The following is a 24,745-nucleotide window of genomic DNA, read 5'->3' as shown; positions in this document are numbered from 1 at the left end:
TAATAAGGGTATATTGTTGACAGGTTGTATGTTTATTTATTTATTTATTTATTTTATTTAAATTTGTTGACCGGGAGTGTCCGACTGGACGTAGGTCCATTTTCAGCGGAGGCCCGGGAGAAAAGCTCCACAGTAAAATAAACAGACAGTAGTTACATTGGATTACATAGCGATTAACAATTTAACATAGCAATTACTTACAACATATTTACAGATGAAGAACATTATACATCAGTAGACAACTAGAATCTTTATCTGTGAAGTACATAACAGACATTAACAAATGTTACAATGAGAAGTTCCTGCTGTAGAATAAGTAGTAGGCTTATGAGCATCTGAGCTTGCTATAATCAAGGTAGTTAGTGGAGTGGAAAGAAAGGTAGTGGTTGGATGGGGTGGATGATATTAGAGTGGGAGTTGCAAGGGCATAGCCAGCATGTTTTTAGGTGCGCTTTTAGTAAAGTTTTGAAGTGGGTGCATGATGGTATGGCGGTAATTGTGGGTGGGAGTGAGTTCCATAATTTGGCTATGGCACAAGAGAATAGTGCTTCACCAGCAGAGTTATTGGGTTTAGTGATCTGCAAGTGATTTTTGTTGCTGGATCTTAGCGGTCTGTTGGTGCGATAGGGTTGGAGTAGATTCTGGCGGGATGGGACATTTAGTGGATGGTTTACAAGTTTGTGGGCGAGTGAGAGTTGATACCACTGAAGGAGGTGAGGGAGTTCAAGCCAGCCCAGTTCAGCAAGTGAGAGACAGTGGTGACTACGGTAGGATGCCCCTGTGGTGAATTTGGCGATTTTTGTTGTAGCAGGTCTCTAGCTTGTTTAGATCACATTGCCTTAGGTTGGTATATATTGGAGAGGCATAAAGTAGGGTGGAGATAAGGTGAGAATTTGCTATTGAAATCTTTACTGCTTTGGTGAGAAATTGCTTATTTCTGTATAACGCTCCAAGTTTTTTGTGGACTTTTTTTATGGTCATGGATATGTGAATGTCAAATTTTAGTTTATTGTCTATTTCCACTCCTAGCAATTTGGTGTGTTCAGTTGGGTATATAGTGGTGTTGTCTTTTGCTGTGATGTTAAAGTGAGAGTTGTTTTGAGTATGTTTGGTGGGTTGGAAGATGAGTAGTTTAGTTTGTTTGGGTTGAGTATTAATTGGGCATTGGATAACCGTGTTTCGACAGAGGAAAAGGCTTCCTGTGTGACTTTTTGCAGTTTGGGTAGGGACTGGGCTGAGCAGATGATGGTCGAGTCATCTGCGTATTGTATGAGTGTGCCATGTTTGGTGGCAGAGGCTAGATTATTGGTGTAAACAGAGAGGAGTAGGGGTCCAAGGATGGATCCTTGGGGAACCCCTATGGAGACAGGTAGTTGGGGAGATATGTCATTCTGCTATACAATGGATTGTTGGCGGTCAGACAGGTAACTCTGAAACCAGTTGGTGACTGATTGTGAGAAGGATAGGTTATTGAGGACAGATATAGTTGTTTGTGTGGGACCATGTCAAATGCTTTAGATAGGTCTAGGAAAGTAGCAGAGGAGAGATAGCCATTGTTTTTATACTGAAGGATAGTGTTAGTAAAGGAGAGTAAGGCAGTGGTGGTGCTATGGTTTGGTAGGATACCATGCTGAGTACTGGAAAGGAGGTTGTTAGTAAGGAGGTAGTCTGAGACCTGAGAGTGTATGCATCTGTCTAGTATTTTGGAGAGTGGAGAAAGAATAGCTATGGGGTGGTAATTGGTTAGTTCTGCGGAGGGTCCGCCTTTGTGGAGGGGAATTATATGTGATACTTTCCACAGTGTGGGAACGTAACTTTCTGACAGAGATCGGTTAATCAAGATGGATACTGGGTAGGCCAGAGCATCAGCTGCGATTTGTAGGCATTCACTTGGGAGGTTGTCTGCTGCTAATTTGGTGGGTTTAAGTTTAGTTAAGAGTTTTTTTATGTTGGAGGTAGGTACAGGAGAAAAAGAGAAGGCAGTGGGGAGATTATTAGTTGAAGGTGTGGGTTGGAGGGGAGGGGGTTTGTGTTGTTTAGCTAGTGATAGTATGGTTTGGGTGAAGTGTGTGTTGAATGAGGTAGCAATATTTTCTGAGGAGTGAGGGATGTTAGGAGGAGGGGTACTGACTTTACCTGGGTGGAGGATGGAGTTTATGGAGTACCAGAATTGTTTGGGGCTGTGTTGTGAGGAGTCTAGGGCAGACTGGTAGTATTGGAATTTGTCCTGTTTTATTAGCTTTTTGACTCTATTGCGTAGTTCCAGGAATTTCTGTCTAGCTGAGGGGGTTTTGTTTTTGTGCCAGTGCTCCCAGGCTTTATCCCTGTTTTTCATTTCTGACTTAGTGGTTTTCTGTAGCCATGGGGAGGGTTGTGCTTTAGTTCTGGAAAATCTTATGGGGGCATGGTAATTAAGGATGTTAAGGAAGGTAGTATTAAAAAATTCAACTGCTTCATCTAGACTGAGGTACTTTAGAGGATGCCAGTTACATTCTTTGAGGGATGAGATGAATGTGAGTGGGTTAAAGTTTAGTTTTTTACATATTTGATGGTAGATGACAGGTTTAGCTTGGTATAGGTATTTTTTGAGTAGGAATGTTGGGGAGTGATCACTGAGGCTATCTGATAAGCAGCCTGTTATATATGACTGGGGGCTCTTACTGACTAGTATCCAATCCAGGGTAGTGTGCTTGCTGGAGTTTTTATTTATCCTGGTTGGTGACTGGACTAGTTGGGTGAAGCAATGAAGGTGTACTTGATGGGTTGGATTGTTGCCAGAACAGGATTGTAAGGTATGTAAAGTACTATGATGCATGGATTTTTGCAGTTCATTTTTAGGAGAGAAATGAGTATTTTGGTGATAGGAAACTAAGGAACAGGATTTGTATAAGGAACTCTGTTATAGGTATTATAATAAATTAGTGCTACACCACCTCATTTTTATGGGGACTGTCAGATCTTATTGTTTGAAAGTCTGGGGGAAGAAATTCAGAGTCTTTAATGTAAAGGTTCAGCCAGTTCTTGGTAGTGTCAGTGACGTCTGGTTAATTGTGAGAGATCCAAGCATGAAAGTTAGAAATGTTGTTATAAATGCTTTGGAGATTTTGGGTTACCGTGTATAAGGATTTGTGAGTATTATTGTTGGAAGGTGTGGAGGGGTTAACTGAAGTAGGACCCGGACTGGCTGCTGTCACCACATAAAGGTACAGTAGTAAACCTGAGTACATAAGCTAATGGGGTTTGTTTAGTGGGGGATTTTATTTTCTGGTATGCTTGTAAATAGGTGGTAGTTTTGTTTATTGGGGTAACGTGGATTTTATTTATAATAGGGATAATTTTTAGTCTGTACTGGAGAAGAGAGTTTATTTGGCAGAGGCTTGGAGACATGTCTGTGAAGCTGTTAAATTGGATAGATGTAGAAGTGGTGGTAGAAGATTGTGGGGGAAAGAAGATAGGGTGTAGAGCAGTGATGTGTGCTGAGAAGTGAGAATGTGAGGAAGTGTGTGCCTGATGAAAGCATAGTGAGAGTTGGAGGGTAGGTGTTTATTAGTATAGGAACTGTAGAGCTGATGTGGATGTGTAGTGATAAAAACAGAAAAGGTTATGTAGAATTCAGAGAGATTCAAATGGGTAGCTAGAAAAGTGTGAAGGAAAAGACATGTGGTGAAAGCTTCTGCTCCCCTTTCAAAATACATAGTATACCACGAAACCTCAGACTGTGTACCCCAAGTCTATGCAGGAACAAAGGTGGGGTACAATCAGTTTCTTTTTGTGGTACAGCAAGGCACCGTAGTTAGTCTGGGACAATGCCAGCCTTGCATCCTGCAATCAACCACTCAGTTCCTACCTCCTTTGTCACTTTTAATATTGCCTCTCGATGGTCAAAATCTAAGCACTTCAAAATGAAAAACAAACTGAGATTCAAAACAAAAATATAATGGAAAATGCCAGTCCCAATATGAATGGAGTAAGTAAAATGTTTAAATGTGGTAGTTGTCAATGTCAATTCATACATGAAGGGGTTGAAATATATATTTCAGGTTTACATCAAAAAGTTTTTTGCAACAGTAAATTTACCTGCTATACTAAAGGTGTTGTATCTATTGCAATTTGTGATTCTTGTTATGCATTCTATATTGGTAAGACTGAGCACAGGTTTAAACAATGTACATATTAACATATGTATAGCATTAGAACTACAGATGTTACCAATGCATTATACATATCAACATATGTATAGCGTTAGAACTAAGGGAGTTACAAATGCATTATACATATCAACATATGTATAGCGTTAGAACTAAGGATGTTACAAATGCGTTATACATATCAACGTATGTATAGTGTTAGAACTAAGGATGTTACAAATGCATTATACATATCAACATATGTATAGCGTTAGAACTAAGGATGTTACAAATGCGTTATACATATCAACATATGTATAGTGTTAGAACTAAGGATGTTACAAATGCATTATACATATCAACATATGTATAGCGTTAGAACTAAGGATGTTACAAATGTGTTATACTTATCAACATATGTATAGTATTATAACTAAGATGTTACAAATGTGTTATACATATCAACATATGTATAGTGTTATAACTAAGATGTTACAAATGCATTATACATAACATATGTATAGCATTAGAACTAAGGTTGCTACAAATGTGTTATACATATCAACATATGTATAGCATTAGAACTAAGGATGTTACAAATGCAGAACAATAAATCCTGTAAACACCCTTCAGAAGGAGCCACACGTAATTAGTGCAAATGTAGCTTTTAATAAATTAAGCGCTTTAGTTCAGACAGAACTTCATCAGAATAACACATGAATTTAAAAACACACCCATTTTATACCCCTCCTGATAATATCATATGATACAATTAACAACTTCTTAAAGGAACATTAAGACAAAATTACGATAAAAATATGTTAATAAATTACTTAATACCATAATACATTAATGTTAACAAAGAGGTAATAGAGCAACTATCATTTAGTCCAGGATAATAGTAGGCATCCAATAAAATCTGCCATCTCAATTCTTTCTTATCTAAATGTTCATCTATTGTGTAAAGCCTTGTTGAGCCTTGTAAATCTCTCTTAACCTGCTCAATAATTAGAAAGTTAAAATTATGAGTCTCTTATCTCTCTACATGTCTATAAAGTGCGTTTGTGGATTTTTTGTTCTTAATATCCAAAATATGTTCATATATATACGTCTCTTGAAAAGTCTACTAGTTTTTCCAATGTAAAATGCTAAACATTGGTTACATTGCACTAAATAAACAACATTGGATGTATTACAAAAAACGGCCCTTTTATATTGTATGTACTGTTCCTGATTGTAAAGGTGTCCACACGACTAATGTAATGACACGATGAACAACATCCACACTTTTTGGTACCTAGATGTGATTTTATATTCACATTAATACTGTTGGACCTTTTTTCCAACTGAGCTTTTAAGAATCTTTTGTGTAAACAACTACCAGTGTGGGGCCTAATTTTTCAGCCACATTCTTTAAGAACACATGCCATTTTTTACAAAAACTTTCAAAAATAGATCTACTGTCTAAAGTGTAGGTTGTAATAAAACTAGATGTCTGTCCACTACGTTGAATGTCTAGACCTTGTGGAATTTCCATTGTTGCTATGTATGAACTAAGTCTTCCAACAATGGGTACATATACACCATTATTTCTGTTGGTGACAACTTCATGAAACACGTCACTTAATTGTTCAGGATAACCCCTTCTACAAAACATATCCAAATCTTTCTTAGCTTCCAAAACAAAATTATCATTATTGGATACCATTTTAGCAATATGGTATTGGAGAAGGTGGGGTTTCTATAAATGGTCAAATAAAAGCAATGATTGGAGAAATCCTTACCAATCTCAACATCTAAAAAGGAAATCTTTTCCCCAACATAATGTGAAGAACATTTTAAAAATTCAACAGTATAGTTAATATACATCACAAATTCATTCAATTTCTCCTCTGTGTCCAACCAATAGCAAAAGACATCATCCAGGAAACTGGCATATAGAGACCAACAGTTAAGAGTATTCACATGAAAAATATATATTCTGCTTCCCATTGGGCCATAACATGATTAGCAAAAGTGGGGGCACAAGCGCCCCCTATTGCAGCACCTGTGGTTTGCTTATAAGTTTGACCTTCAAAATAAATAAAATTATTTTTCAACACTACCTCCATCAAAGTCACACATGCATTTACTGTGGTGTTTAATTTACCAATTGAATAAAGCTGTTGTTCAAACCACATATTGTTCTGTGGTATTACCGAGAATAAATCATGCACATCTATTGTCACAAATAATCCTGTTTCAGTATATGTGATTGTATTGACCATTTCTAAAAAATGCCAAGAATTTTTAAAATATTCTATTGTCTGAAATACCATCCTTTACCTTATCTATCCACTGAGCCATATAATAAGTTTTTGACCTACAGCCATCCACTATTGGCCTGAATGGTGGATTTTTTTAGGCCCTTGTGGATTTTAGGTCTACCAAATATACCAACTAAGGCAGATTTTTCATTCAACATAAAATCCTAGTCATTTTTTTCATTATTTGACCTAGTAACAACATGTCTTCTGACAAAAATCAATATTGCAAAATGCCACATTAATCTCATTATGAGATACTTCACAATAATGTAAAGACAAAAAAGCGAAGGAATACAAGTCAAGCAAGGAAGAAAACCAGCTGCAGTTAGCTCGCTGACCAAACCAGTTCAATATATAATTTGAAACAACAACGCTTGCAGAGATTAAAACGTTAGAAAAATTTATATCAAGCACACACTTCGGGGAATTGTATCTCTCCTTCTTCAGACAAAACAAAAATCAAAAACAGTCACGTTATATAACCATTTCACCTTAAATCATTTAAAAAAAAACTTCTAATCTAAATCAATTCCTGTGTACTTAGTTGCAAGTAAAACTGTTGAAAACAAGTTTACATGTGGGCTATAACTTATCATGAACAAAATGCAATTGTAATAAATACTGTATCGTGTACAGATCGTGTGCTGTATCCCACACTCTTCCTTTTTGTTACATTTTTGTTAGCCAAACCATATTTAAATCATTTTCTTTTTTTTACTGCATTTCTATTTATGATGATTTCTAACCCCTGTTTAAGCAACCCTAAGAATTCTTTTTATTTGCATAAAATACTTCACAATAATTGTCATTAAACAACAGAGCATTGATTTGGTTTTCTTAGTCCACAGAATTCATAACAATCATACTACTCCCCTTATCCACTTTCATTACCCTGATATCACAATCATCTATTAATTTATGTAATAAAGTTTTTTCATCATCAATAACATTACAATATTTCACATTACTTTTTTGTTTTAAAATCTGACGAATGTCAAACTCACACATTTTTTCAAAAGTTTAAATGCAATTATTTAGGGTAGGGTTAAAAACACTCAAACGGTGCAATGAATTATTAGACAACATATATTCATTACCAAACATCACTCTGAAGTTCAGTTTTTGAGTAAATAGCTTTAGGTCACAAATAGTGTTTGTTAAATTAGCTCATCTAGCTTGTACAAAAGTCGAACCTTTACAAAGAATATCAGCATGGCAAGTATTTAATATTTTATGTGAATAACTGTAAACTTTGAAGTCACCAGCTGAATTTTCTATAATAGTTAACAAAGGAAAAGTCTCTGTACTCACAAGTGAACCTTCAGCTAAGTCCAATGGCTCCTGTTCATGTGCCAAAAATAGTTTTCATCCCAAGGTAAAAAATCAAAATTAGCAGGAGAATTTCAATCAGCCACATAATTAAAGTTGTTCTCACTTATTTCCTGTAATAACTGCCCATTTCAATTGTGCGAGCTGCCTGTTGTAGATGTACATTGCAGGTACTGTGTTGCCTCCACGATGGCAAACAGTTCTTCTTGTTCTGGTTCTGGATATGCTGAGATCATTGTAGTCCTGCCCCTTCTAAAGGGGTAGTTTCATTTGTAACTTCTGATGCAGTTACATCACAGGTAGAAGCTCGTTGCTGATTGGTTCTCCTGCCCTCGTTACCATGGGAACCTGGTGGTAATGGATAAGCCTTATTCTGTGCATAAGATTTAGACTCATGCTTTAATTTATTTACTTTACGTTCCATACTTGTTAACTGAAGAAAAAATATTCTCAAAATTAGCGATGAACTGTTCAAAACCCAAATCAGAGCGAATGCTAAAATTAAGCTCATCTAATTTCACATTCAAAAGCTCAATTCGTTTATTATTGTATTTCACCATTAAATGCATAAGGTCACAACCTGCCTTATCAAATAGTACATGTAGTTCAGAAAGGAATTCAGGATTATTAGCTGCTCCATTGGGGTAACACCACAAGCATAACCCTTTACGTACTTGTGCCACTTAAATATTTTTAAGAAGGTAACTATTTTCCAATTGGAGCCTTTTATATTCAAACTAAGTTTTTTTTTTTTTTCAAAATCATCTAGTTTAGCTGCTAGGGAAAGATTACATTTATTTTCTCCAACATCATTGTGGTTATCAGAGTTGTCCAAATTAAAGGAAAAAACATTAGTCTTCCAATCAAATGGTTCACGATTAGATGTACCAGTTGCATTCATCCTCATATCATCTCTGTTGGATAATTGAGTGAGGAGCAAACCCAAAGAATCCGAGATTGAACCATTAGTAGCAGAATTGATATTAACCTGGTTCACTGGTTTTATTATTCCTGTTTTGCTGCTGTGTTGGTTAGTGTGGAATATGTTACAAATGAATTATACATATCAGCATACATATAGCATTAGAACTAAGGATGTTACAAATGCATTATACATATCAACATATGTATAGTGTTATAACTAAGATGCTACAAATGCGTTATACATATCAACATATGTATAGTGTTATAACTAAGATGTTACAAATGTGTTATACATAACATATGTATAGTGTTATAACTAAGATGTTACAAATGTGTTATACATATCAACATATGTATAGTGTTATAACTAAGATGTTACAAATGCGTTATATTTATCAACATATGTATAGTGTTATAACTAAGATGTTACAAATGCGTTATATTTATCAACATATGTATAGCATTAGAACTAAGGATGTTACAAATGCATTATACATATCAACATATGTATAGTGTTATAACCAAGATGTTACAAATGCATTCTATATTGTTAAGACTGAGCACGAGTTTAAACAATGTATATAGCAACAATATTCAATTCATGGTGCCTTACCGAATGTTGTTGTCAACCAATGAATTGAGTTTTTACTTCTAGATGCTTCTCCATGTGACCTTGCTGAAGTCCTGTAAATGTAATAGTGCAATAATATAATGCCTGGAATATTCTGGAAGTAGTTTTTCACATGATAAAGGGTACCTAATTGCCTTTTCACATTAGGTATTGTTGAGTGGATCTAATCTTTAAAGATGAGATATTTCTTTTTTGGTATTTCTTTAATAGAACCTTGTGTTTTCACTTATACAAACATAGAATGGCTTATCACTGTTTGACGGAAGTAATTTAGGACAAGATAGCAAGGTGTTGGACTTTGGTTCAGATGTTGCAGAGCACATCCTTTGTAAATAACATTTAAAATGTTTCCTCTGCAAATGATGTCATGCCAGTGTCAGTCCTAGGAATGATGTCCTCAACAAATTGAATAGAGAGAGCACACCCACACTACACATGATGTCCTAACCTAATTGATCTGAAACAATTATTTAAATGATGCATGTTTACAGTGTCTAATGGAACTCTCCTTATGCTCTTCTAACAGGAATGGACCCAAATGCTTCAAAAACCAACCACTGCCTAGATGCAGCAAAAGCCTGTAACCTAAACGACAACTGTAAGAAGCAGCGTTCTGACTATATCTCTACCTGCACCAAGGCCATGAACTCTGAGCATTGTAATCGCAAAAAGTGCCACAAGATGCTGCGTCAGTTTTTTGATCGTGTCCCCAGCGAGTACAGCTATCGCCTTCTCTTCTGTTCCTGCAAAAACACAGCATGTGCTGAGAGGCGTCGGCAGACCATTGTGCCTTCCTGTTCATACGAGGACAAAGAGAAACCCAACTGTCTTCAACTGCGCAACACCTGTAGGCTGGACTACATATGCAGGTAATAGCTTTAGTGTTTTTTTAATTCATGCTGTTAATATGCATACATTTTAAATAATGTAACTGAAGAAGCAGAATCGGTTAAACCTTGATGGAAATTCTTTGGACAAATTTCGACAGCAAATCACTGCTGACTTTGCTTTTCTTACACAACATACAACTGCAGCAACTGCAATAAAATTATGGGAAAAAAGCCATAACAGGATGGAAATGGAATTGTGGATAATATTCATTTAAGAACACACTAAAATACTGAAATTTAAAATGTGCATTTGCAATATCCTGTTAATGGGTGATGCTGCAGTTCTGTAAGAAATCATACACTAATAGTAAATGAAACAATTGTTGAAAATGTTCAGTACTGGGAGTGAACAATTATGACATCTAATCTCTCAGTTCACACACACACACACACACACACTCTGATGCTTCCACACATTTTTCTTGGAGATCCCTTAGCAATTAAAAGAACTTTCACTGAAGCACTGTCTAATTTATTCAGAATTAATAAGCATCCTTTCTATACCAGCTAAACAATAAAGGTTTTACTGAAATGCACAATTTGCCTCTTATCCAGGGCAGATACAAAAGCAATGATTAGTATTTTAAGTCAGAGAAGATTATTATGCTACTACAGTAAGAAAAGCAGTCACAAGGGTGATGCTAAGTGATAAAATGGTTTTGCTTAAAAAATTCAAAGTTAAGATAAGGCATTCACAGCAGTAATAACTTAAAGTGCATGAAAAGCCTCAATATGAAAGGGAAGGCTGGGTGATTGACAGACGAAGGCCTAGCTCCCTATAGGAGACTTGTGCGTATTGCAGTTTTCCTGCTGTCACAGAAATGACTGCATTGAAAGCAGTTTTTCTGATGATGAGAGTCAGCAATAGTTCCCAGATGTGAAAAAGTAATTCTTTCAAAGATAACTTTTCTTCACACATTTCATTTTATACATCACGTAGAAAACATTTCATTTTATAAATCACTTAATCACTTAGAAAGATGTTTGCCTATCAGGCATTTTTTCTTAAACTCTGACTGTAAAGAGAATTTGTGCTTTAGTTTGGCATTCCGAATACTAGCAGAACTGCATTCTGTCAAGTAACTTTCTTTAACACTCTGACGATCAGCTTTGTGTAAATTATACACAGCAGAATGAACAACCGAGAAAGGTAATACTTCACTGTTTATGCAGCACAAGCTCTATCACTCCTGAATTCTGACCGAGGTCAAACTGCATAAATCCACACCAAGTCACCACCATCAACATTCCCCAGCACTACGACTGTCATAGAAATCAAGGATGTCAGTACATGCATTTCTTAGTTGGGATTTTAAATGAGGATTCCCAAATACAACCCATATACTGGAGTATGTTTAATAGCAATGGAATTGGAAGCTGCGAATGCACAAATCTATTTCACTTTTTCAGACATGACAGTCATGTGTTTCATGGCTTGTTAGAGTTTCACTGAAAAGCTTACAGTTCACAAATATATAAAAGTATAAGCTTTAACTCCAGTATTTAACAAATGCCACCTGAGATGTTCTTCAAAGTTTGGTAGGAGAATGTAACAGAAAAAAATATATATATTCTACTGAAAATATAATTTATATAAAAAATATGCAGTCAAGAGCAGTAAAGCATTTTTGGGAAGGTAACATTTTCTAGCCATTTTAGCAACACCAGCAAGTCAGTTCACTTAGTTTCTGTTCTGGTTTATCTGGTTCATATCCTGAATAAAGCATGTTTTGCTTGTTTTGTGTGCTTGCATACCATAAATGTTAACAGTGTTAAGATAGAAAATGACTAGATCCTTAGGATATAAACTGCATTACTTTTGTACTATTTTAAAATGTACATTATTTTACAAGTTAATTTGAAGTAAGTGAGTAGACAGTAATATATTACATAAGCCACAGTGTAGTGCATTATTGTACAAGTTTATCTGAAGTCAGTGTGCAGACAGGAATGTATTACATAAGCCATAGCTTGGTGCATAACTTTGCAAGTTTATTTGAAGTAAGTTTGTAGACAAGAATGTATTACATAAGCCATAGTGTAGTGTATTATTTTACACGTTTATTTGAAGTAAGTGTGCAGACGGGACTGTATTACATAAGGCATAGCATTGCGAATTATTTTGCAAGAATATTTGAAGTAAGTGTGCAGAAAGGAATGTATTACATAAGCCATGGTGTAGTGCATTATTTTACTCATTTATTTGAAGAAAGTGTGCAGTCAGGAATGTATTACATAAACCATAGTGTTGAATTATTTTGCAAATTTATTCGAAGTAAATGTGCCAACAGGAATGTATTACGTATGCCATAGTGTAATGCATTATTTTACAAGTTTATTTGAAGTAAGTGTGCAGACAGGAAAGTATAACATATGCCGTGGTGTAGTGCATTATTTTACACATTTATCTGAAGTAAGCGTGTAGATAAGAATGTATTACATAAGCCATAGTGTGGTGCATTATTTTACATGTTTATCTGAAGTAAGTGTGCAGACAGGAATGTATTACATAAGCCATAGTGTAGTGCATTATTTTTCACATTTATTTGAAGTGTGCAGACAGGAATGTATTGCATAAGCCATGGTGTAGTGCATTATTTGGCAAGTTTATTTGAAGTAAGTATGCAGACAAGAATGCATTACATAAACCATAGTGTTGTGAATTATTTTACATTTTTATTTGAAGTAAGTGTTTAGACAGGAATGTATTACATAAGCCATGCTGTAGTGCATTATTTTACACATTTATTTGAAGTAAGTGTGAATACAGGAAAGTATTACATAAGCCATAGTCTGGTGCATTATTTTACAAAGTTATTTGAAGTAAGTGTTTACACAGGAATGTATTACATAAGCCATAGTGTAGTGCATTATTTTACAAATTTATTTGAAGTAAGTGTATAGTGTAGTGCATTATTTTGCCAGTTTATTTGAAGTAAGTGTGCAGACAGGAATGTATTAAGTACACCATAGTGTAGTGCATTATTCTGCATGCTTATTTGAATTAAGTGTGCAGACAGGAATGTATTACATAACCCATAGTGTAGTGCATTATTTTACATGTTTATGTGCAGATGGGATTGTATTACATAAGGCATTGCATTGTGAATTATTTTGCAAGAATATTTGAAGTAAGTGTGCAGGCAGGAATGTATTATGTATGCCACAGTGTAGTGCCTTATTTTACATGTTTATTTGAAGTAAGTGTGCAGACAGGAATGTATTACATAAACCATAGTGTTGTGAATTATTTTGCAAGTTTATTCAAAGTGTGCCAACAGGAATGTATTACGTATGCCATAGTGTAATGCATTATTTTACAAGTTTATTTGAAGTAAGTGTGCAGACAGGAATGTATAACATATGCCATGGTGTAGTGCATTATTTTACATATTTATCTGAAGTAAGTGTGTAGATAAGAATGTATTACATAAGCCATAGTGTGGTGCATTATTTTACATGTTTATTTGAAGTAAGTGAGCAGACAGGAATGTATTACATATGCCATAGTGTAATGCATTATTTTACAAATTTATTTGAAGTAAGTGTGTAGTCAGGAATATATTACATATGCCATAGTGTAGTGCATTATTTTACATGTTTATTTGAAGTAAATGTGTAGACAGGAATGTATTACATAAGCCATGGTGTAGTGCATTATTTTACACATTTATTTGAAGTAAGTGTGCAGACAGGAATGTATTACATAAGCCATAGTGTGGTGCATTATTTTACAAATTTATTTGAAGTAAGTGTGTAGACAGGACTGTATTAAGTGCACCATAGTGTAGTGCATTATTTTGCATGTTTATTTGAATTAAGTGTGCAGACAGGAGTGTATTACATAAGCCATAGTTTAGTGCATTATTTTACATGTTTATCTGAAGTAAGTGTGCAGACGGGACTATATTACATAAGGCATAACATTGTGAATTATTTTGCAAGAACATGTGAAGTAAGTGTGCAGACAGGAATGTATTACCTATGCCACAGTGTAGTGCATTATTTTACATGTTTATTTGAAGTAAGTGTGCAGACAGGAATGTATTACATAATCCATAGTGTTGTGAATTATTTTGCAAGTTTATTTGAAGTAAGTGTGCAGACAGGAATGTATTACGTATGCCATAGTGTAATGCATTATTTTACAAGTTTATTTGAAGTAAGTGTGCAGACAGAAATGTATAACATATGCCATGGTATAGTGCATTATTTTACACATTTATCTGAAGTAAGTGTGTAGATAAGAATGTATTACATAAGCCATAGCGTGGTGCATTATTTTACAAGTTTATTTGAAGTAAGTGTGCAGACAAGAATGTATTACATAAGCCATAGTGTTGTGAATTATTTTTCAAGATTATTTGAAGTAAGTGTGCAGACAGGAATGTACTACATATGCCATAGTGTAATGCATTATTTTACAAGTTTATTTGAATTAAGCGTGCAGACAGGAATGTATTACACATTCCATTGTGTAGTGCGTTATTTTACGTGTTTATTTGATGTAAGTGTATAGACAGGAGTGTATTATATAAGCCACAGTGTAGTGCATTATTTTACATGTTTATATGAAGTAAATGTGCAGACAGGAATGTATAACATAATCCATGGTGTAGTGCATTATTTTACATGTTTATTTGAAGTAAGTGTGCAGTTAGGAATGTATTACATAAGCCTTAGTGTAGTGCATTATTTTACATGTTTATTTGAAGTAAGTGTGCGGACAGGAATGCATTACGTATGCCATAGTGTAGTGCATTATTTTATATGTTTATTTGAAGTATGTGTGCAGACAGGAATGTATTACGGATGCCATAGTGTAGTGCATTATTTTATATGTTTATTTGAAGTAAGTGTGTAGACAGGAATGTATTACATAAGCCATAGTGTGGTGCATTATTTTACAAGTTTATTTGAAGTAAGTGTGCAGACAGGAATGTATGCAGACAGGAATGTATTACGTATGCCATAGTGTACTGTATTATTTTATATGTTTATTTGAAGTAAGTGTGCAGACAGGAATGTATTACGTATGCTTAGTGTAGTGTATTATTTTATATGTTTATTTGAAGTAAGCGTATAGACAGGAATGTATTACATAAGCCACAGTGTGGTGCATCATTTTACAAGTTTATTTGAAGTAAGTGTGCAGACAGGAATGTATTACATAAGCCATAGTGTAGTGCATTATTTTACACGTTTATTTGAAGTAAGTGTACAGATGGGACTGTAAGTCATAAGTCAATGGGCGGCACAGTGGTGCAGTGGTTAACGTTGTTGCCTCACAGCAAGAGGTTCTCCGGTTTGATTCTCGGCTGGGGTGCCTTCTGTGTGGAATTTGCATGTTCTCCATGTGTTCGCGTGGGTTTCCTCTGGGTACTCCGGTTTCCTCCCACATTCCAAAGACATGCCTCTGGAGCATTTCTCCCCGGGCCTCTGCTGAAAACAGGCTCTGTGGAACCTAGTCGGAGTTTCCCAGTCAACAAATGATAAATAAAATAAATAGTGTGGACAAAGACACCTGCACACCTTTTCTTTTCACTTTTTTTACAGCTGCTAAGTTCTCACAGAGCAAACATCATATATGGGTCATAGCTAGAGAACAACACATATAAATGACATGACTATGGTATGGGGATGTTAACTGCCAGAAATTTAATTAAGTACATCATTTAGCATGAAACAAAAGGGACTTGCTACATTACATCTTTAACTTCATGCACAGGACATTGGTCACTAGTGTTCCCCATGTCAAATGTTGCTTAGACTTACTGATGATTGCACTTGCTTGGAAACCTGTTGTTCCATATATTGATAACTGGGCTAATAAAATACAAATATAATACATATAGGAATGTAACTGTCCTCTGTTTGTTAAAAACATCTTGCTACCAAGGCAAACTTAGGATTCAGGATACAGCAGTGTGAGGATTCAGAATTTGTAGAATACAATAAAAAAGAAAGAATGGAAGAGGTTCAGAACAAAAAACACGGAAGAGAAAGCAACTAATTAATGTCTAAAATTCAAAGAGAATATTAATTAAAGACTACACTGCTTTGTTAGGTAAAACACAGATCACAGGAAATGATTACATAGTTCAATCAGAAAACATTCAACTTACAGAAAATGGCAGCATTTTTCCAACAGAAAATATAGAAAAAATAGGCAAGCAGCAGGCTAAAAAGATAAAATGTAAGTTAAACTTGGAAGGATTGAAGAACATTACTGCAAGAAAAAGAGGTGAAAGACAGATGTTGATAAGACAGCACTAGCAGTAGAGGTACATGAGTAGCTGGATGAGAAGTGTGTGCTTAGAAATGTATGGAGCAAGGAGAACAGTGGCATTAAGATGACTAATGGTGGTGAAGATCATTCCTTTGTAAACAATGACAGAACAGATATCACTGAATTAGAAGCTGGACATGATAAACTAATGATTTTTACTCAGAGTCAATATTTCCCAAATGAAATACCCCTATCAATAAAGCTGACCTCAATATTTTCTCTCTTAACTCCACCCAAAACTGAGGTCATAATCCATACTAAATTGTTAAGTGTTCTAATCAATAAAAACCTTAAATTCAATCTGCACTTCTGAAATTAATAGCAAGTAAGACACCCAAAAAACTTGGATTACTCTACAGACACAATAAGTTCCTCACGTCATCAGCTAAACAAGTGTTAGCACTATCTTACCTGTTACCCTTTCTAACTCACGATGCACTCTTATCTGCAGTCCTCCCCGAGAACAAAACTAGAAACTTGCTTTAACAAGATTGCCAAATTTGCTGCAAATAGTTGTAATTCTACTCATCACTGTATTGCCCTAAAACTATTACAGTGGCTTGAATCCCCTACTACCTATTACTCCTTCAACTTTCAGCTACACATAAATTTATTTATAAACCACAACACTGCCCTGCACTTAGCTCCTAACTTACCCTTTATAACTCTATTAGGTCTCTGCAATCTGACATCAACATCTTCTTCAAGTTTATAAACCCAAATTACCAGCAAGCAACTTATTATACTCTTGGAATATTGCCACGATATTAAATAACCTACCTACATGTGTCCGCATAGAACAAAGCCCTTCCAAATTCAAAACTGCACTGTACAATCATCTCCTCTTTAATTGGACATGTAATTGTACAGTAGCTTCCTCTGCCATTACCTAATTCTGCAAACTGTTCTTATCCAAATCTTGTAAACTTTTAACTACTTAATCCTTCCTCTTGCTCTCTCCAAACTCCTTAACTGCCCTCCCCCTCTTCTCTCCCTTCTTCCATGTTCTTCTACTATCTTTTTTCTTTCTCTTTTTTTCTGCTGTCCATCCTACATACTTTTTCCCTTTCTTCTTTCTAATTACTCTCCCCCTATAAGTGCTCCTCTTATGTCTTCCTATCTACACATTGTCCTGTTTATTCTGTGCAACACCTGAATTCACTTAGGCTCATAGGATCATAGGAAGTTACTAGGCTATTGGCCCTGAGGCCCTTACAAGCCTAGCCAAGAATTTAGCCCATGTTCAAACAAGTCAGAATCCTATGCCACTGTCCAGCAGGGACATAGGTGGAATCCCAGGGGTGTATTTTCCGTTCCCCATCCAGTTGTCCAGGTTGTGCTTAAAAAGGTTTAATGAGTTCCTCTGCTTTACATGGAGAGTGTCTATTCCCCAAAAGGGGGAGTCTCTGGGACACACATCTGTCTCCCCAACAAGTCCTGTTGATGTCACATACCAGGCTGAGATCTTGCGTGCAAGTTACTCAAGTGGAGCTTGACTTTCGGATATGCAGAAGTCCCATCAGGCTGGGGTCTAAGATTGCTTTGTATGCCAGACAGAGGTCACCTCTGAGAAGTCTGTAGGAGACATGAGTAGAGGGACAGGGCTTTTAGCATATCTGTGTAGGGTAGATGTTTGAGGCCCTGGATTCTCTGGGTGAGGAATCTCTGTGGTATCTCCAGCTGCTGCATGTGTTTTGTGATGTACATGCAGAAAGGTGCATTGTATTCAATAATTGGTCTTATAAGGGAAGAATACAGGGATGTTATAACCACCTTGTCCCTGGATGAGATACCCTTACTAATGAGGTGGGCCATGTAGAAAGTGTTCCATACAATGGAGGCAATATGGTGGTCAAAAGTCAGTTTGCTATCGACCTGGGTTGCCAAGTCCTTCACGACTGATTGCATGCTTAGTGCCTTATTATCAATGTGATAATTTGTAAGGACATCATTCTCCCCAAAAGGGATGATGATGATGCATTTTTTAGCATTCAGTTTGAGGCCATGTTTCTGGCACCAGTCATTTGTTTGGGTCAGACCCTCTTGGAGGATGTCCACATCACTAGGGGAACTGGTGAAAGCACCCAGCTTGCAGTCATCTTCAAACTTGGTCATCCATAGCCCACTAGATTTGGTCTGTGCCTCTGAGAAGTATACCCCAAATGGCAGAGCCCCTAAGACCATTCCCTGGGATACACCACTTGTTACAGGTTTACTACTTGAGGTGGCTTCCCCTATTTTGACTAGGTGGGTTCTGTCCATGAGCAAGTTTGCTACCCATCTGGTAACATACAGATTGATGTCTTCTTGAGAGAGTTTATCTATTAAACGTGAGTGGGGAATAGTATCTAAGGGCTTGGCCAGGTCAAGGTAGGCACTGTTTTCCCCTCATCTATGGCCTTAGTGACTGTCTCAAAAAAGTCAACCAAACTTAACAGGCACAACCTCCTCTTGACAAAATCAAACTGCGGGATCAAGTGTCTGGAGGTTTCCAATGTCCTTGTTAATGAGGTCCATGATAATCTGCTCCATGGCCTTGCAGATCAGGCTAGTTAGGCTGATGGGTCTGTAATTTCCTGGATTGGTGGATGCTCCACCTTTGTGCAAAGGGATGACAGTAGCTGTGCTCCACTCAGCTGGGATGAAGCCAGTACTTAGGCTTTGGTTGACTAGAGTGCCTAATGGTGCTTGAATTCCTTGATGGTTATAACTGTTTAAAATTTGAAAAATTTAATTTTGCCTAGTATTATCACGCCATGTTTCTATTCTCTGTACTATGAATATGTTTTATTTTTGCTGATAGTATGGAAAAACACACCAGGATAGCTGCTCTTTTGAAAAACAAAACAAAAAAAAACCACCCGCTTTAATGACTTTAAACGCACTTTGTACAAACATTTTTCGTCTCACTTAATAGCAAAACTTCTTCAGAAATTTACTAAATACATAAAATTCACCCTTTATATGAACTTTGAATTGAATTTGGCACCAAAGAAAACGCCTCTATTGATGACGAAATTTTAAAGCTATATTGCCTATATTTCTCATTGAATAAATCCTCTTACAAGCTTATATTTACAAATACTGATGAACACAAAGGAATGGATTCTAGATACATTAACAATACTAAAAGATCACTAAATATTTGTATTTAAATAAAATAAAATTAGTCAATGAGTCAAAAACATTATATATATATATATATATATATATATATATATATATATATATATATATATATATATATATATATATCTAAAAAATCATTGAAAAATTATTAAAAAATTATAAATTATAAATATATTTCACCAAAATCTATTAAAATGTATAATAAATTTATAATTTTATAATTTAATATATTTGTGACTTATATGAATTATTATGCTTCACCTATCTAAACTTTTTAACTTTAACAAACACATCATAGAACATTTATCATTAATACCTGGAAAAGCATATGCGTTAAGCCTTATTTGACAAAAGTTCTAACTTTTCCAAATGTAGACCAGATGGTCCCCCTCTTGCATCCAAATGTACTTGTTGTATTATTTTGAACTTAAATTTATGTTCGGGTACTTATTTGTATGCCTAGCTAAAGCATTATCCTCTTTTCCTTGATTGATGCATCTTACATGTTTCAAGACCCTATCTCTTAATCTTCGGTCCGTTTTGCCCACAATAAATGATGGACATCCCTGACATATTGCTATGTAGACCACTCCCTTAGAGTTACAATTATACCTCCCTTTTAGGTAAATTTTATACCCATTGATGTTAGTTCTATAACCTGTGTCCATTAAATAACATAATGAGCAGTTACCACATTGCATCATGCCCGGATTCCTTACAAATATATCTTTTTGTTTCTGAAAAAGATGTTTGAAACTATTTGTCCTTCTCCATACAATCTTAGGTTTGAAATTAAAAATAGACCTTAAAGTTGCATCGTCATTTAATAAAGACCAATTTTTCATAATAATTTCCTTTATATGTACTGCATCAGAACTAAAGTTCATAATGCATACTAAGTTGAAGTTGTTTCTCTCTTGAAACAATTCCAGTCTATCTGTTACTTCCATGATTGCTCCACTGTTGTGATCTACACCCATCTTATTTCTATTGCTTAAAATGGGTGTATATACTCCATTGCTTCTTTTTCTTATTACTTCATTCATTATTTCATCAATGAGACTAGATGGATATGCTCTATTGAGAAACATTGATTTTAAATTGCAGCATTCCTCTTCAAAAACTTTATCTGTTGTTATCATTTTTGCTGCTCAGACAAATTGTCCCTTAAGCACTGACCGTTTTTGGTGGTACGGATGGGCACTAGAAAAATGCAAGAATTTATTTGAATATGTAGGCTTTCTATATATGAGAGCTTCATACTGTTTTAAATGCCTATTTTTTATCAACTTTATATCTAAATATGACACAGACAAATTATCAAACGTATGTGTGAAACTTAAAAAATCAGTTGTCTGGTTTAACATAAAAACTAAATTTTCAGCTATTTTGTTCTGTACCTTGAATTATGACAAAAATATCATCTATAAATCTGACATACAATTTCACTACTTCCTGAAATAGGCATTAGGAAAAACATATGTGTTCTCCCAATATGACATCACCATGTTTGCATAACCTGAACCACATGGTGATCCCATCGCTACCCCCTTCTTTTGCACATAATATTGCTTGTCGAAAAGAATAAAATTATATGATAGTATGATGTCCAACATTTCTTGTACTAAGGAAATATCGGAAACTGATGCCTGTTTTTGATGCATTCTTTCCACAACCCATTCTATTCCTTCATTATGCGGAATACTAGTGTACAATTCTCTGACATCTATTGTTAGAAAATTGTAATCATCTTTATATTCAAAATTATCCAGTCTTTGCAAGAAAGTCCAAGAATCCTTAATAATCCATTCCTCTTCTACTACATATTTCTTTAATATGACATCTATAAATTTGGCACATGCATAAGTTGAGGAATTTCTCCCATCTACTATAGGTCTAAATGGGGGTTTATATAAATCCTTATGGATTTTTGGCACTCCGAAGATACGTGGTACTCTAGGTATTGGCATCGACAAAAATTGAAATGTTTGAATGTCTATTCTTGCATCTATAAATAATTTAATTTATAAAACTTTTAATAAATTGATTTGCTTTATTATATTCATTGATAGATGCCATTTGATAAACATCAGTTGCCAATATATCTCTGATGTGTTGCATATAATCTGGAACATCCATAAAAACTAAACCCCCACCTTTATCTGGACTCATTATTCTGATATTAGCTTTTAACATACAATCAAGGTTGTCTCTTTCTTCTTTATTTAGATTGTCAATTCATTTTATATTGTTTTGACTTAACTTCCTCAAATCTAACTCACATATTTTTTCAAAAATAGCCAGAGAATTGTGTAAAGGAGGATTATAACAACTTGCTATTCTAAACTCATTATTAACATAGTCTTGTTGTACACCTAACGATTGTTTTAGATTGAATTTTCTGACAAACAATTTAAGATCACAGATTGTCTCTGCCACATTCATCCTACTCAATGGTACAAAAGTAAGGCCTTTGGAAAGCGTGTCCGCCAAATTCTGTGTAACCTGAAATGAGGAAAAATTATAAACAATAAAATCATTCTTATTGTTTTTAATAATATCAGATCCATTTTGTTCAAAGACCATTCCCTGGGATACACCACTTGTTACAGATTTACTACTTGAGGTGGCTTCCCCTATTTTGACTTGGTGGGTTCTGTCCATGAGCCAGTTTGCTACCTATCTGGTAACATATGGATTGATGTCTTCTTGAGAGAGTTTATCTATTAAATGTGAGTGGGGAATAGCATCTAAGGGCTTGGCCAGGTCAAGGTAGGCACTGTTTTCCCCTCATCTATGGCCTTAGTGACTGTCTCAAAGAAGTCAACCAAATTTAACAGGCACAACCTCCCCTTGACAAAATCAAACTGTGGGATCAAGTGTCTGGAGGTTTCCAATGTCCTTGTTAATGAGGTCCATGATAACCTGCTCCATGGCCTTGCAGATCAGGCTAGTTAGGCTGATGGGTCTGTAATTTCCAGGATTTGTGGATGCTCAACCTTTGTGCAAAGGGATGACAGTAGCTGTTCTCCACTCAGCTGGGATGAAGCCAGTACTTAGGCTTTGGTTGACTAGAGTGCCTAATGGTGCTTGAATTCCTTGATGGTTATAACTGTTTAAAATTTGAAAAATTTAATTTTGCCTAGTATTATCATGCCATGTTTCTATTCTCTGTACTATGAACATGTTTTATCTTTACTGATAGTATGTTTTATTTAGTTTTAATTGCTCTCTGTAAATTTTGATAATTTCTTTATGTAATTTTTTTGATCTTTTTTGAACCTTGTTCTGAAACTTTATGCAAGCCTTATTGTTAAACTGTAGCTTTTCTCCCCAGGCCTCCACTGAAAATCAGCCCATTTTGGCCCAGTAGATTTTCCTGGTAAACAAATGCCAATGAACAAACAAATAAGTAAATAAATAAAGATTTTTTAGATGTGGTCAGAAAATATATTTTTGTAATTGGAGATTCGATTATCAGAGAAACTGACAGAGTTGCAGAGAAGATAATGAACATCAAATAGTGTTATGGGCAAAATACAAACCTTAGAACGCCTGAATGTAAGGAAGTATACAAACCTTAGAACGCCTTAATGTAAGGAAGTATACAAACCTTAGAACGCCTGAATGTAAGGAAGTATACAAACCTTAGAACGCCTGAATGTAAGGAAGTATACAAACCTTAGAACGCCTTAATGTAAGGAAGTAAGGATCTGTTTTTATTCATGTTGATAGAAATCATCTCATCTGCAAGGACTCTCTGACTATTAGTAAGGAAATTACAGCCCTCTTAGATAGCATAGCTTGGACAGGTGCCAGGACATATTTTTCTCAAGTAACATATAGAAAAAAGAGTCAGGTGAGCATGAATGAAAAATGTTTTTCCCAGTAAGATCCTTTATTAATATAAACCAAACTGTAAATCCATCATAAACATGCAATTGAATCAAATATTCCAAATATACATAACCTTGGTAGATTAGATGAACAGTATGTACATTAATCTGTAGGTAATACAGTACATACACACATTAAATCTAGACTCTGTGGTAGTATCAGGAAGAACAGAGGATAAGGAAAGTACAGGTAACAAAAACATATCACTCATGCAAAGAACAGTCCTAAATACCAGTCTACTACCAGAATCCTTCACTGAAAAGTAGTCATACTATAAAGCTATAAGTAATAAAAGATGGTCCAATTACTTGTCAAACACTGTGTAAAAAAAGCTAAGCATTCCATTCATATGTTGTCTGCTCTTCTCATTTGATACAAACTTACAATAATACACTGGATTAACATTCCATTCATGTGTTGTGTGCTCTTCTCATTTGATACAAACTTACAATAATACACTGGATTAGCATTCCATTCATGTGTTGTGTGCTCTTCTTATTTGATACAAACTTACAATACTACACTGGATTAGCATTCCATTCATGTGTTGTGTGCTCTTCTCATTTGATACAAACTTACAATAATACACTGGATTAGCATTCCATTCATATGTTGTGTGTTCTTCTCATTTGATACAAACTTACAATAATACACTGGATTAGCATTCCATTCATGTGTTGTGTGCTCTTCTCATTTGATACAAACTTACAATAATACACTGGATTAACATTCCATTCATGTGTTGTGTGCTCTTCTCATTTGATACAAACTTACAATAATACACTGGATTAACATTCCATTCATGTGTTGTGTGCTCTTCTCATTTGATACAAACTTACAATAATACACTGGATTAACATTCCATTCATGTGTTGTGTGCTCTTCTCATTTGATACAAACTTACAATAATACACTGGATTAACATTCCATTCATATGTTGTGTGCTCTTCTCATTTGATACAAACTTACAATAATACACTGGATTAGCATTCCATTCATATGTTGTGTGTTCTTCGCATTTGATACAAACTTACAATACTACACTAGATTAGCATTCCATTCATGTGTTGTGTGCTCTTCTCATTTGATACAAACTTACAATACTACACTGGATTAGCATTCCATTCATGTGTTGTGTGCTCTTCTCATTTGATACAAACTTACAATAATACACTGGATTAACATTCCATTCATGTGTTGTGTGCTCTTCTCATTTGATACAA

At 35.2% G+C, this 24,745-nt stretch overlaps 1 protein-coding gene across 1 annotated transcript in view; it reads left to right on the top strand.

The window, feature by feature from the left end:
* Positions 1–10,190, top strand: part of LOC122811225 (GDNF family receptor alpha-2-like) — a 1,551,101-nt gene extending 1,540,911 nt beyond the window's left edge. Inside the window, exon 4 of the mRNA XM_044082916.1 lies at positions 9,844–10,190. Within this exon, the coding sequence (XP_043938851.1) occupies positions 9,844–10,190 (347 nt within the window). The remainder of the gene's footprint in view (positions 1–9,843) is intronic.
* The last annotated feature ends 14,555 nt before the right edge of the window (positions 10,191–24,745 follow it).

This window comes from Protopterus annectens, chromosome 9.part0 (assembly GCF_019279795.1).
Source record: "Protopterus annectens isolate FY-2018-M chromosome 9.part0, PAN1.0, whole genome shotgun sequence".
Lineage (NCBI taxonomy): Eukaryota > Metazoa > Chordata > Ceratodontiformes > Protopteridae > Protopterus > Protopterus annectens.
The sequence above is the reverse complement of the archived record's forward strand: the minus strand, read 5'-3'. Positions and strand labels throughout refer to the sequence as shown.